Consider the following 15,213-nt stretch of genomic DNA (forward strand, 5'->3'; position numbering starts at 1 on the left):
CTACCTCAGATTCAATCTTGGTCTAAGGTTCCATCTAAGTCTCAAGCTCTATCTTGACCTCAAGTTCCATCTTCATCTAAGTTCTATCTCGATTTTAGGTTCCATTCCGATCTCAGGCTCCATCTTGATTTCAAGTTCCATCTCGATCTCAAATTTCATCTCAGTCTTAAGTTCTATCTCGATCTCTAGACCCATTCTAGTTTCAACTCAAATTCCGATTTCATGCATATCTAAATCCCTCATATCATAAGTATAAGTTTATGCTTTTTGCAAGCTTATGGATATAGGGGTTATGAACATTCTTGAACATGCGACAGTATAAGAATAAAAGAGTGATTATGAAGTTGTCAGATCTAATTTCCTGGATACCCTCCTATCAGCACGTAGTGTCAAAAAGAAACAAAAACAATCAATAACTATTAGATCTAGTCTACTTGTATACTCCCATAATGATGCGACACCGATCGACATGAAGATGCTCTTCAGCTGAGTATATAAATCTTAAAAAAGGATATATGACAAAGGAGAATATTTTTGTTCTTTTTCAATATTTTTAAAAAAAATTATTCTAATTTAAATATCGGAGTGATTTATTGGAAATTCTCATACCCAGTTAATCCTCCATTGGAGCATGTTTCAAATTACTTTTGTCATATTTCGAGATTATTTTCACGTAAGTCGGATCATTCGGTTGACTGAATTGATCGGAACAACAATAAATAAAAAATTAATGACATTTGATTAATGATTCTAATAAAAAAACGTATACTTGTCACACCCTCACGAATTACTTTATTACCAAATGCATTATTTTAGTGCGCGCCGAACACAAAAGTCGGTACACTGCAGCAGGCAAAATGGAATTTTAAATACACTTGTATTTCTTTAAAAGGGAGTCAAATTCGGGTCGCATCACCGAGGTGGCACCGCAAGCGTGAGCCGTGACGATCTCCTTGCTGCTCTCTCTCTCTCTCTCTCTCTTCCTCTCTCCTTGAGAGTGGGGCGATTCGAAATTAACAAGAGCAAGGGTTTTTGTCTTTGCCTGCGCTCCTGCGCAGCCACAAGTCGGGTATTTGACTCCCCGATCGATTCCTCCCCCGGCCCCGAGCCCATGCCCTGTCGTTTCCTCCTCCATTCGCCACCTCCGCGGAGAGAGACGTGAGGGGGAGCCTTTTTCCTCTTCTCCGACCTCTCTCTCGCTATCCTCTCCCCTTCCACACACTCGCTCCTCCATCCTCATCTTATTGCCTCCACACGATCCTCCCTTCCCTTCCTCGTCTCCCCCTCCTTCCCTTCTTCTTGCTCTCCCGGCTGCTGGGTTAGTCGGCGAGTCGAGGGTTTGCGAGATTTCTTGATCGCGCATGGCGATTCCCGCTGGTCACTTGGCCGCGCCGCGCGAGATCCTCCTCCGGTCCTCGCACTCGAACCCGCTCTTTCTCTCCTCCGCCCGGAACTTGGTCTTCCGCGACGCGGCTCATTTCGGGCAGCGCCAGAGGCGCCGCCGGGCCGCGGCGCTCCGATCGGGGGCCGGTGGCAGGGGGTGGTCGTCTTCGTCCGCGGTTAGGGCGGTGCTCGAGCGTCACGGAGCTGCGCTCACGGCGTCGGAGGTGAAACGTAGCCAGTCGGATGATCGGCCTAAGGTAAATGCTTTCTGTCGTTATGTGGAGGTGAGATTCAATGATTCGTGGTTGATTGGGTGATCCGTGCTTCTCTAGTAATAATTCATGTTTAGTTCTTATCGACGTTTGAATGGTCATGAGTTAGCTCTTGTGTGAATGGATTAATGAATTTGATTGCTGAAGGTCTGTTGAGTTTTCCTTCTTTAGGTGATTAGGAAAACTATTTCAGATTAATACATGTACTTATTCCACTTTGCAGACAGCGAGTTTTTGTGCATAAGCTTTGTGCTTGGCTCACAATGAATTGGTGCTGAAGTATTGGTTATCTTGTATGGAGCTTTGCTTTGACTCTGTTAGTTTTTGCTATTTGGTACACTGTAGCTTTAATAAGAATTTGCACCTCCTTTTAAAGAAAATCATTTCCAATTTGCACTTGTTTTTGATCATTAAAGGACTTCTGTGGCCATTTACTCATATTGATTTACTAAAAGGGATCTTAATTTATAGATTAAATTGATTACATCAACGATTAAATCAGATTTTAAATTACAATTACATTAAATCATATTGTAGTTTGATTAAATTAATTTAATTCATCAGATTTTTAAATCATAGATTAATTTAATAAATCAAATTTATTTTAATTAATCTAATTAATTTGAATTAAGTTAGTAACTTTTTAAACTGATTAAAATTGTTATCTGATTCTTTCCATACTTATTTTTGTGTTTTTAAATTTTGTAATTTTTTTAATCGATTTCAATCCCACTGATCTCAGCAATCCAGTTTGGCTGATTCTTAATTTTTTGAAATTTTTGATGCTGGTATTGCCAGCCCTGACAGATAGTTATCTTATTATTACAACGCATTGCCTTAACATAGATTACGATGATGCAACACAATACTCATCTATGAACAACTTAACCCACATCATCTCAGAAACATATGAGTATTGCTTAGTGCTTGTCTTTCACACTCATATGGCCTATCTCACTTTGCTTTCTATAGATTTCAAGTAACCAAATTTCCACAGATGCGTATTCTGATGTCAATCTGTGGCCATTGACTAAGGTAGCATAATCTGCATCAAGATAGGTCTATATTAATAAGTTCTTATCTTGTCATGCTAAAGATTTTTCCAAGTGATTCCCTGATATATCAAAGATTCTAAATACATTCTCTCAGTTACTTTACCTGGGGTTCTGCATATTATTAAAAAACCTTCCCCTCATTGATCTAGTCCTTGGAGGGCCTTCATCTGTGATTTGCAGGGTGTGAGGCTATCAGAAGAGAAAGTCGTGAAGGATCAAGCTGAGTTGTAGAAGTGAGGGGGAAGGGGATGGTAAACGATGAACAACTATGTGGTTTGGATCTTCAATGTTGTGTGTGTGTGTGTGTGTGGTGGGGGGGGGGGGGGGGGGGGGGGGGGGGGTGGGAGAGAACATGGGTTAAGGTGGGCTAGGCTGTGGAGAGAATCTGTGGTTGGTTAGGCTAGGTTTTAAGATAAGAAAGTTGTGTGATTGGGAGGAGGTGGCGCGGTGAAGCAGCTATTTTTTTTCCTGATGGGAGGAGGAAGTGTGCCTACTCAACAAGAACTGTGGTGAACAACATTTTTTTTCATTTCTATATTTTTATTTGTTTTTCATTTTTCCATATAATTCAATGCCTTGACAGCTCGACGCTATGTTTGTTGCCTCCTTTGGTTTCTTTTATCATAAATCTTGTCATTTTATGCTTTTCTTCACGTGGAACTTTAGAAATTTACTTGTATTGTGCTAACAAATAGATAAATCTCAAGCTTAAAGAATTGATTTAGTTTCCTAGAATATTATCTCTTGAAAATATACACAAGTTTTTTTCCCATTAAAGATAACAAATTATTTTTGAATTTTGTATTATGTTTGGAGATTGTAGTGGGAATATGTTCAAAAATATGCATTCGTATATTCTCATATATGATTTTGTAATGAACTCATAAAATTTTATATAGAAAAAAAATCAAATATCTATTGTTAAGTGATAGATAACTAGTTTAATTTTGAATATGGCATATGACTTGGAAGAATTTTACACTAAGACATTACAACTTCTGTTGTCTAACCGTTCAGATACATGAAGATGAAAATCATTTTTGAATCTTATATGACGTTTGGAAATTGTAGCGGGCATATCCTGAAAAATACCATTCTTATAAGATTAAATATCCATTAAGTAATAAATAACTAATTTGACATAAATGTGTCACATGTCTTGGAAAAATTTTAGACTGACATTACAACTTCCATTGTCTAATTCTAAATTTAATCCATTCAAATACAAGTAATTGTATTAAAAAGATCTAGCAAGCATTTAAAGCAGCAATTGTTTTAAATAGGTTAATTTAAAACTACAATAACCACATAACGAATAATATATCTCCCTAGAAATCCATCAAGTTTGTGAGATTGATATGCTATAAAGGGAAACTGGTATTTGCATCAAATCTCAACATCCCTAGATCACCTGGGAGTGTACTTCCATAGTTCCACTTAATTCTACATATAAAATTCAACTATTCTATTGAATTGGTCTACAAAACATTGGGTTTTGGACACTTCCACAAAATCTTGTGCCACAAAATCAAAATCCACTAACCAAATATTAGTTTAAGTATTTTAGTTAGGTCTTTACCCTTCAGGTAGCTGAATCATGAGAATAGTGTTCACACCTGCATCTCATTTACTTCTCAAATGTCTATCCTTAATGAACCATAAGTCATTGTCAATGTTGCACTTCTGATATTCCATTTGCAATAAACCACTGGTTTGCTATCAGGTTGCGAGTTTGAATGATATCATCTCGGAAAGAGGAGCTTGTGGTGTTGGTTTCATTGCAAACTTGAAAAATGAACCTTCTCATAAGATTGTGAATGATGCTCTTATAGCACTTGGCTGCATGGAACATCGTGGAGGCTGTGGGGCTGATAATGACTCTGGTGATGGGGCTGGTCTAATGACATCTATTCCCTGGGATTTGTATAATAACTGGGCTGTGAAGCAAGGACTTGCTTCTTTGGATAGGTTAAAAACTGGTGTTGGAATGATTTTTCTCCCAAAAGATGAAAATTTTGAGAAAGGAGCTAAGTCAGGTATTTCTACAGAAAATATTTTATTTCTTCTTTGCTGCTCATCCTTTTAATGTTGCTTCAACTATGTAAGTAGAAATATTTCTGTAGCTTATTATTGTATTATAGCTATATTTTTTGGTTACTTTACTTGATTTTGTTGCTTATATACATGGATTCTTTAATATAGTGCTGAAATATGTTATGTGATAAATACCGGTAATTTAACTGCATCACAAGCTATATCCACTTATTCAATTAGGTAATTTGGTTGTTTTTTGTCGCCTTTAAGTTAAACCTGGATGAATTTCTTAATTGTTATTTTGATTTTCTCTTCATGCTGTTGAATTTTTTTTCTGCTTCTGTTCTCTTCAATTTTCTTTGTATGATCGCAGTTATAACAAAGATATTCTTAGAGGAGGGTTTGGAGGTCATTGGTTGGAGACCTGTTCCTGTAAACATATCAGTGGTTGGTTACTATGCGAAGGAAACAATGCCCAACATACAACAAGTATTTGTCAAAGTCCTTAAAGAGGAAAAGGTTGATGACATTGAGAGGGAATTGTATATTTGTAGAAAGCTGATTGAAAGGGCTGCAAAATCTGAAGAATGGACAGATGATCTATACTTTTGCTCTTTGTCAAATCGGACTGTAGTTTATAAGGGGATGCTTCGCTCAGAAGCTCTTGGACAATTTTATTTGGATTTTCAGAATGAACTTTACACATCTTCGTTTGCAATCTATCATCGAAGGTACAGCACTAATACTAGCCCTAGATGGCCTCTTGCACAACCAATGAGGTTACTTGGACATAATGGAGAGATCAATACTATACAGGTTATTTTGTCTCTAAATTAGCTGCTGAGTGTTTAGCATCCATAACAGTGATTTCCTGATTATTTAAATTTTTCTGGTTGAAGGGAAACTTGAATTGGATGCAATCTCGGGAAGCAACACTCAAGTCCCCTGTTTGGAGAGGCCGTGAGAACGAAATTCGGCCATTTGGGAATCCAAAAGCATCTGATTCAGCAAATCTTGATAGTGCAGCTGAAGTATGTCTTCTCAGTTCTCATTTAGATTAGCTTCCTTCAACTTTGCATTAACTGTTATCCATCATAAGCTTGGTTATATTTATTGTATTTTTTATTTTTTATTTTGGCTTTATATGTTATTGAGTGCTCTAGACAGACATATTTCCTTCTGAGCTAAATTAGTTACCATTGGTTTCACTTTAAGATCATGGTATCTTGGCATACATAGGCACTGTGATTTTGGATCTTTTCAATATTAGTCTTCACTGAATATGTTAACTGATTATCTTTATTGAAACTTTCAAAAAGGTGTTTTTTTTACCTTCAATCATAAAGAATTGAGCTGGATCTTTGTTGTACTGATGCTTCTTGGCATTGCTGCCATGTGACCTAGAGGTCACATAAGCATATCAAACAGGTAAAGCTGCGTTTTTTTTTTGTCTGTGTGCATGTGCGTGTATTCGTTAAGCTTTTTATCAATATCATGTTTACAATGCTATGCAGTCACTCTTCACACACATCATAGTTGAAGATGGAGTCTTAGATAATAGAAGAGTAATTTCAAATTTATGTTGATTAGAAATGTGACAATTTGCAGACTCCTCGAATTAATTATGTTATTTAAGATATTATATATCATGCTTGATGAAGCTGATCTTGATTTTGGAGATTTATGATTTACTGAGCTAATAATAAGGCAGCAAAAACATTTTTTGAGAGGATTTTATTTCAAATTTATGTGGATATAATATCTCAACATTTATAAATTAGGTTGGCTTGAACTGAATTCTGTATTTTTCTTGTTGATCTTGGTTCTTAACATCTTCAAAGTCAAAGCACTCGAACAAATATTTCTGCTCTGGGGCCTAATAATATCAAATCTATCCTCAAAAACTGGAACATTAACTGAATTACGTTTCCAACATATTGATGACATTAAAATCCCTTAATTTTGTTCAACATGATTTACTTATAAGATGTTTCAGAAATATGTTTTTTAAAGTATTTAAACATTGCAATTCTGGTATATTGCCTAATAATGCCAAATTTATCCTAAAAAGACTGGAACATAAGCTGAATTACTTTTCTAACACAGTGATGACATTAAAATCCCTTAATTTCGTTCAATTTAATTTACTTAGATGTTTTAGAAATGTTTTTTTAGGGATTTAAACTCTGCAAATTCTATTCTATTGAAACTGATCTTATAATTTGGTCCTTTGGAATGGTTTGTGACAGCATTCAGAATTATTTTGGACACTTCACAAACAACTTGAACTGGAATCTACCAAGCTGTTCTAGTTTATGTTTAGTACAGCTTGATTATGAGTTGATTTGACTGACTTTATATACATGCTTGTCTTTACACAACATTTGGATTGACCTATATTTTAAGTCACTGCTGGAATATCAGATTTATCAGTATGATAATTTTTTATACTGAAATGTTAGTTAAGGCAAATTTGTAGTCAAATACGAGTTTTTATTTTGTATTCACTATTAATATATTAATATGATAATTACTTAAGGCATATTAGTTATCATATATGAGTTTCTATCATGCATCAGCTGGAAGATTATTAACTTTAATAATCATATGCTACCGACATGATTTGGTACCATATAAAACATTTGTCTTCCTCGCAAATACCCCATTCTTGTACCAAAAGAAACATTCTTTTTATTCAGAGTTACTTGTTCTTGGAGGCAACACCATCTAGAACCTAGAATAATAGTGTTACTCTGCATCGATATTTGTAAAAGTTGTGGTTGGTATCAGTTTGATTTACGAGGAACAATGTTCATTGAGTTTTAACAGGTAAGTTAGTTGTGGTAACTGTTAACAATTGTCATGTTGGCTGTTAAGAACTAGTATTCTAGCACTCATACGGTCATACCAGATTCTGGTCTTTGACATTCATCCATGTCAGCTATTATTAAAATTTACAAACTCAATTCATTCAAATATAGCTTTGCATAAAACTCAATGGAGGAAAAGATTTATGTACCTATCCCAAATAATTGGTATTAACATGCCTTGATGATTGTTACATGACAATTCATTCAACTAGGTTATATGGATGTCTTAGAAGATGAGTATCAGCAAAACAATTACTTTACATGCTAAGCAGTTTAAGTTGGTGGCAGACCATTCTGTCTTGTAGCAGTGCTGTCACACACATGCAGTTGGTGGTAATGTGGTTATTGGTAGGATTTTGGGACATTAAAGTTTGATCAACACTTGCAGCCAAACAAATTTTGGATTATCAGATTCACAACCACGGACATTCTTCAAGCTTTTCTTTTTATTATCACAGGAGAATTTGCCTTTTTGACATTATGGTGCAACATTGCAACTCGTGGGTCTTGGGATCTTGGCTATCCTAAGATACTTTTTTGCCTGTCTTTTGGTTGATTATTCAGTGAGAAAATTCTCTGCATGTTCCACTGCAGCAATTTGTTGCCTCTAGCAGCAGGAATACCAATTCCTCATTTTTTTTGAACTATATGTAATTTTTTTTCTTGTATTTTGATTCATAACATTCATGTTTTCCTTGATCAGTTATTGTTGAGAAGTGGTCGGACTCCAGCAGAAGCTCTTATGATTCTTGTTCCTGAGGCATATAAGAATCATCCAACATTGACCATAAAATACCCAGAGGTGATTTTTTGCGCAAACTATATCATCAGGAAACATTCGTGAGTTTGTTCCTTCTTTGGTTTCAGCATGAATGCCTCTCTTTGAATAAAATGGTTTTCTGCTTTTGTTTCTTCCTTTTTGCATCCTTTTCTAAAATAAAATAGTTTATTCTCATGTTAGGTTGTTAATTTTTATGACTACTACAAGGGACAAATGGAAGCTTGGGATGGACCTGCATTACTTTTATTCAGGTATCATTTATCAACTTTTCATTGTTGTAGGCATAAACATTCTAAATGTGTCTTTTTGACTCCATTAATGGTTTTGAAGTTATTTCCTGCCTAGTTAGGGCTCAACTCTTTTTCATATATGCATACATTACATGGAAAGTGCAGGTGTAATTTTTTATTTCTTGATCAATTTGTTTTCAGAAGTTTGTATCCATCTTGCTTAAATATTCCTCAACTATGTTTGTCTCTCTCCATCATTAGTTCCTCTATGTTAGCAAGAGTTGACATCCTATCAGCTGGCCAAACACTAGTAGTCTTTTAGCATATTAGTATTGCTTAAGTTACATATTAGAATTTTGATTGGCACATCAAGGTTGTATCATATTGGTCGATCTAGTAACCCACTAGTTTTGAAAGAGTTTGGTGTGTGTGCATGTACTGCTATTTAGAGTCTAGGAGTGATTTAGATGATTATGGGACAAAGTTATTCTTTGAGTAGCAACTGCTTGACAAATTCTTTGGAATTGTTCTTGTTACAGTGCATCCATATGCATCAACCAGGAGTTTTACAGATGAAAACAAATTTGTTTAGTAGTGAATTAGGTAATTTACCTAGAATTTCCAAAACCTTAGCTATAATCATTATGTATATGTCATGTTCCACGAACCTCTTGATTCTTTAGAAAAACAGATATCTGCTGTATAAACCTTTTCTTTGAAAAAAATGTCACTGTGATCAAGAATATCTTCCTAAGCACTCTTATTGATATTTTCCACCCTAAATTAAGTGCTTATTTTAATTGCCATAGTGATGGAACAACTGTTGGAGCTTGTCTGGATCGAAATGGTCTTCGACCTGCTCGATATTGGAGAACAGTGGATGACATGGTTTATGTTGCATCTGAGGTACCTGATATTTAATTCAAGAAGGATGAGTTTTTATGATACAATGTGTTTGTAATTTGCATTGTCACCATTAATATATCTATCATGTGGATCTTGAGAAGATAATAAATTGAGTCAATACAGACAATTATGAAGACCAGAAGCACTATACAATTAGTAATAATTCAGCTATTTGTTCTAGAAAAGTTTCATTTGATGAAGTGGACTTCAAATAATGGTGTAACACAAAGGAAAATGAGGTTGTCTCTCATCTTACTTCACAACAATTTCATTTGTCACTTAGGTCTATAGCATAGTTTAAAAAGGTTGTCCATGTGGAGGCATATGCAGCCATGTATATTCTTCATCATGTCACATGCCTGCATATGTATATATGGCAATGTTTTTGTTTCAGCTTCAGTTGATTCATCATTTTATTTTTCTTATTGGTTCAATTGAATTTTAATCTATTCAAGAATAAACGTGAGGAGAACATGATGAATTTAGTATATCTTTAGTTTTCTACATATAGCTGGGTTTTGCAAATTGAAGTAACAACCTACACATTCTTGGGCAACATAAGTGAAAGCATAGTATGTCATGTGGGATTTTCTTTGCTGGATGATGGAATTTTGTTTTCGAGTGTACGCACATTTGTGAATATATAAACAGACATGTCTCATCTTCCATGTTTATGTTGAAGATAGAATTCAAAGAGATTCATAAAATAAGAAAACAAAAGAAGCCAACAAGATAACCTATCCAACCAGGTCCTATTTGATCATGGGTTCTGATCTTATTAGGAATTTTTAATATTTTCTTAACATGGCATGCATCTTTTTTCATGCAGAAATAGGCAATATCTAATTTGTAAGATGTAAAATAATAAGACAGGATGTAGAAAGACTAAAAAAAAATTAAAAGGAAAACTGGAGGCTACAAAAGACAAGATGGTGCACGTAGGGAAAGTGCAACAGTCATAGATGAAGTCTAGATACTGTAAGGAATTAAGTTCGTGATGGGTCCTTGGGCTAGAAGATAGAAGCTGGAAGATAGTGTAGTTTATATCTAGCCAGATCCTCCTCGTGAATAACTTGACAAAAGAAAGTTGCCATAGCTAGTGGGCTGTGGCTGTGCATCCTGTTCATAATCTTTCCAGTTGGCGAATGTAGTGGGTGGAATTTGATGTGTGAGTTTAAGTTGAGTTTAAACGCATAGAATTTGTAGCAAGTGTTTAGAATACCAGTCTCATTTCAATCTCAGTGAGTTGTAGGATTGGTACTTACTGGGTACTGGATTAGTCTGACTGTATTGACAATAGACATAGAAATGGATCAAAGGCAATCATTTTGTAGTATACATCTGTGAGGTGTTGTGCTTGCTCGTAGTAGCAATATAGAAAATGTTGTATACTGTAGTCCACTAACGATCCTTGTCTATGATAAATATTGGCCATACTAGGAGGTGGGAACCAATATTTCAAACCCTAGTGCTGATTTAACTCCAGAATGGATGTCCTTAGTTTTCTGGCCTGACTTATCAAAAAGCACATCAGTAGAAATTTGAAGCCCCATAGCAAGACAAGCGCATCATTGTGGGTAATGGTTGACTTGAGAATATTGGCATTTCTAAATTGAATTAGCCAATAGAACACTAATGCCCTTTCCAAAGGATGAAGGTGAATACGAAGACCTATCGGTGATACAGTTAGCCAATCCAGTCAATGCATATTTTTGCAGGCCTTGTGGTCATCTGGGTAATTGTTTGCTTGAAAACTTCAAAGTATGTTTTGTTTATCGTTGTTGCTGCTAACTGTTTGCAGGTTGGTGTTCTTCCAATGGATGAGTCAAAGGTTATAACAAAAGGCCGACTAGGTCCAGGAATGATGATAACTGTAGATCTACAGAGTGGTGAGGTGAGTATGCCTTTTCCTTCATTTCTTATAGCTAGAGTATGTTATAAAAGAAATTAATATCTTTTTATGATTATAGTTGAACACATGCAATCTGATTTGTTATCATATGCCTATTTATTTGGGCAAGTCTATTCTGATTTAACAAGAAAAACTGATGTAATTAGAAACTGTATGTACATAACTAGAGCCGAGTTTCACTGAAATTTTGTGACTGGCTTTCAAATTGCAAGACTAGTGCCACACGGTATCAACTTGTTCTGATCAGTACCAGTTAATGGTCTCAGTAGGATGTTAATTGATTAGTATTCAATTTTGAGATTAGGTTACTTTAATTTGTCTAGTTGGTAACCAAGTTTAATTGTTTTAATAAGTGTTGTTTAGGAATGGAATATAAATGGGTTTTATTTGAAATGACATTGCAAACAGAACAGCAATACAAACATTGGGCATCTATTTAGAAATTATTGGGAGCTTTGTATACATCGCCATTTTCTTCACCATTGTCATGCCATGTTGGTCTAAAGAACTATTTTGGAACTGTTACATTGGTCTTATTTTTCTACAAAATTTGATGTGAGGCTATATCATTAGTAATATTTGCACAATCAAATTACTTTTTATTTCTCAAATAGAATTTTCTGTTGTCTTCTTTTACCTCTTCTACTTTCAACTTTAATGACTCACCTTGTCTACCTATAGAATCTATTGATTCCTTTCAAAATGTAGATATCATCTCAATATTTTTTTATATGAGTTGTTTCCTACCTATTCGTCAGGCACACCACAATTTCAACAAATTTTCCTGGTCTAAAGGTCACATGACAATCACACAAGTCTTGAAAAGCTTCTCCCATTTCAACCATCCATTTTATTGTGAATGTTTCTTTTTTGAATGGTAGATTCAACTCTATCACTCTTATAGAAATCTCATGTCTATCCATGTTAACTAGTCCTTTGATTCTTTCTTATTAGTAAAAGTCTGTTTCATTATTATTCAGTTTTTATTATACTGGCGTGACATTGCTTGGATGCATTCCTAATTTCAACTCCAATTATTATTGCTAGAGCATACATGTTAAGTGACAGTACCTTTAGTTGTAACTGCTAATTTTGAAAACCTAGGGCAATCAACCAACATTTTTTGCTGAAATAAGTGGTAACGAGGGGTCATAGTAAAATACAATGTAAGAATTAAAAAAATCTGAATGCATTTGAGGAATCCAATAGTCATATGAGTACTAAGAACATTCCTCATGGAGTACCAAGAGCACTCCTCGTATGAGTACTAAGAGCACTCCTCGTATGAGTACTAAGAGCACTCCTACCATGATCTACTATTTTGTCTAGCCAATCAGAGTGTGTTTGGAGTTTGGACCAGGTTGGGTTTCCTTGCACACTCCCACCGATGATCAAAGAAGTGGTACCAGGTGCCTGCTCTAACATGGGGATGTCTACTGAACAACCAGATATTTGAAACAGTTTTCCATCCAGCACACTGCTTCCACCAAATAATGTGCATACTGGAATACTCATGAGGATTACTTGATGAGCGAACTATGTGCAATGTTGTCCATAGCCTCAACTTCAGTCATCAGACACACTACTATGTGTCAACATTATGTTGGTTACTCAGTATGAGATAACAGTGGTAATCATTGTTTTCAACATTAATCACACAATTGATATCATCTAGTTATATTATTTCAACTATACAGTGATAATAATAATAATTTAAAATTGCATGTGTAAAACTAAACATCAGCAATATCTCTAGTATCTTGATGATGATGACTGAACCATAAAAAAATCTAAAAACATATAATATGAATGAAGAAAGCATCAGGAGTTTCAGAGGGAGGAGACTGCTGCAAATCAAGTGGTGTTTGAAACAAGTTGCATGGATTTTTAAATATTAGAGGAAGAGGGATAGGATCCTATGTCCAATTGCAGTACTTCACTAGAATGGAATCACATCTTTGATCCAAACATAATTAGTTGTCACTTATCACTCTCATTTGCACAGCTCAATGCAGTTCAGTTTTAGGCCAATCCACAATATAAATGAATCATTTTTAAAAGGGAAAGTCTTATTTCAGATATATCAATCCAAATTGATCTCCTTCATTGCCTCAGCATTTCACCTTTCATCAGCTAGCATCATTTAGCTTAGATAAATTCATTAAAACTATGAATTAAAATTTTAGATCAAACTGAAGCTCAATACATTTCAATTAGACTGGTCTTGTTAAATTCCTAGTCATACTAAATTACCTATTTTTCTGTTTTTTTTTTAAATTATGGGTGACTAAGTTTTGTGACCAAATAGTTGAATTGTGTTACATTTTAGCTTCTTCCAACTTGTAATTCATGTTTTTATTGTTATTCTTGTTTATTACTTTTTTAGGTTTATGAGAATACTGATGTTAAGAAGAAAGTTGCTTCAGCTCACCCTTATGGTGACTGGTTACGTGAAAAAATGCGCAATATGAAACCAGGGAACTTCCTTTCATCTGTTATTATGGATAATGAAACAACCTTGAGGCATCAGCAGTAAGGATCTATCACCTTTTACCTAAGTTTCTGTTATGCATCAGGTTTATGGACTTCATAATGTAAGCCTTGGAAGTGTTAGTTATTGAAATTCTGGCATAGTTTAACAAAATCAGAATGTTTGCTCTTTTAACTTTTGCCTTGTGTTGCAGCATTTCTAGCAACCACCCAACTTAGTTGTAGTAACTTGACATTGCCTCTCAGCTGCATATTTTATATTCATCGAGATGATTGTCCTTAATGATTTCCAAGGTTTTCCTGTTATAAATTACAGATTGTGGAATTTTTTATTCGGATTTGTGCAAGGTTTAAAATATTTTCTGGCGCAAAATTTTGATTATTGACTGAAATATTATAGGTTTAAAACCTTGTCATGCCAACACTTAGCACACTGTGGCATTCTTCAAAGTGTACTGAGATCAACTTAAAGGAGCTGCAAGCCTATATTCTTTCCACTTAGCTTGTTTTCCTCAAAATATAACCTTATCACAATTAAAAAGTCTATTTAATTAAAATTTTAGAGCATCAAGTGCAAACATGTAATAAGCGTTTTGACTAATGATATTACCGTATTAATAACAACATGAGCATTGTGTATTGGATGAAAGCATAAGCTTTTGAAAATCCTAGTGAGATCGACCATAATTTTTTAAGATTTAGATTAGATAATGCTCTTAGAACATTTCATATTAAAATTGGTTTCTCGACATGTCTATAAATATATCCCGGTTAATTATTGGGAATGAGACTTGAATTAACACAATTAAATCTAAAAATAGACACATACAAAATATGAACTCTTCTCAATTTCTTCTAATTTTAGCGTCACTCCTTTGTTGCTAGTAGTGCTTCTCCTCTCCCCTGGCCCTTTCCTATTCTTTTTAGTGCACCTAGATCATGTTTGTTAGAATTCCATTATGGTTGGTATGATGGTTTTACTTGTAGCGTTGGACCAATATACATGGTAATATGGTAAAACATTATCGCTGTTAACATTATAACATAATTAAACCAAAAACACTGAACATTTATTGAAACAAATTGTTGAAGCCAGAGTGCTTCATGTCCTTAGTCCCTCATGATCTAGCATTATGGTTGGATGCATGATTTTAAATGTTGTTTGCTATCAATCAGCTTGACTGAAGTGATGTTAATACTAAGATGTGTAAATGCACCTGTGCTACTCATGCTGGCAAGATTTTCATCGTTCGCAACCAAGACAAAACATGTCTGAACCG

General features: G+C 34.9%; 1 protein-coding gene across 1 annotated transcript in view; it reads left to right on the forward strand.

The window, feature by feature from the left end:
• Positions 1-1,001: 1,001 nt before the first annotated feature.
• LOC141812872 (ferredoxin-dependent glutamate synthase, chloroplastic-like) overlaps positions 1,002-15,213 on the forward strand; it is a 39,250-nt gene continuing 25,038 nt past the window's right edge. The window contains exons 1-9 of the mRNA XM_074700821.1: positions 1,002-1,640; positions 4,434-4,746; positions 5,118-5,560; positions 5,644-5,775; positions 8,318-8,416; positions 8,576-8,646; positions 9,435-9,531; positions 11,333-11,425; positions 13,830-13,975. Coding sequence (XP_074556922.1) covers positions 1,362-1,640; positions 4,434-4,746; positions 5,118-5,560; positions 5,644-5,775; positions 8,318-8,416; positions 8,576-8,646; positions 9,435-9,531; positions 11,333-11,425; positions 13,830-13,975 — 1,673 coding nt within the window. The 5' untranslated portion in view covers positions 1,002-1,361. The remainder of the gene's footprint in view (positions 1,641-4,433; positions 4,747-5,117; positions 5,561-5,643; positions 5,776-8,317; positions 8,417-8,575; positions 8,647-9,434; positions 9,532-11,332; positions 11,426-13,829; positions 13,976-15,213) is intronic.

The sequence above is a fragment of the Curcuma longa genome, chromosome 20 (genome assembly GCF_044706935.1).
Source record: "Curcuma longa cultivar G26 ecotype Majalengka, Jawa Barat chromosome 20, ITB_CL_G26_1.1, whole genome shotgun sequence".
Taxonomy (NCBI): domain Eukaryota; kingdom Viridiplantae; phylum Streptophyta; class Magnoliopsida; order Zingiberales; family Zingiberaceae; genus Curcuma; species Curcuma longa.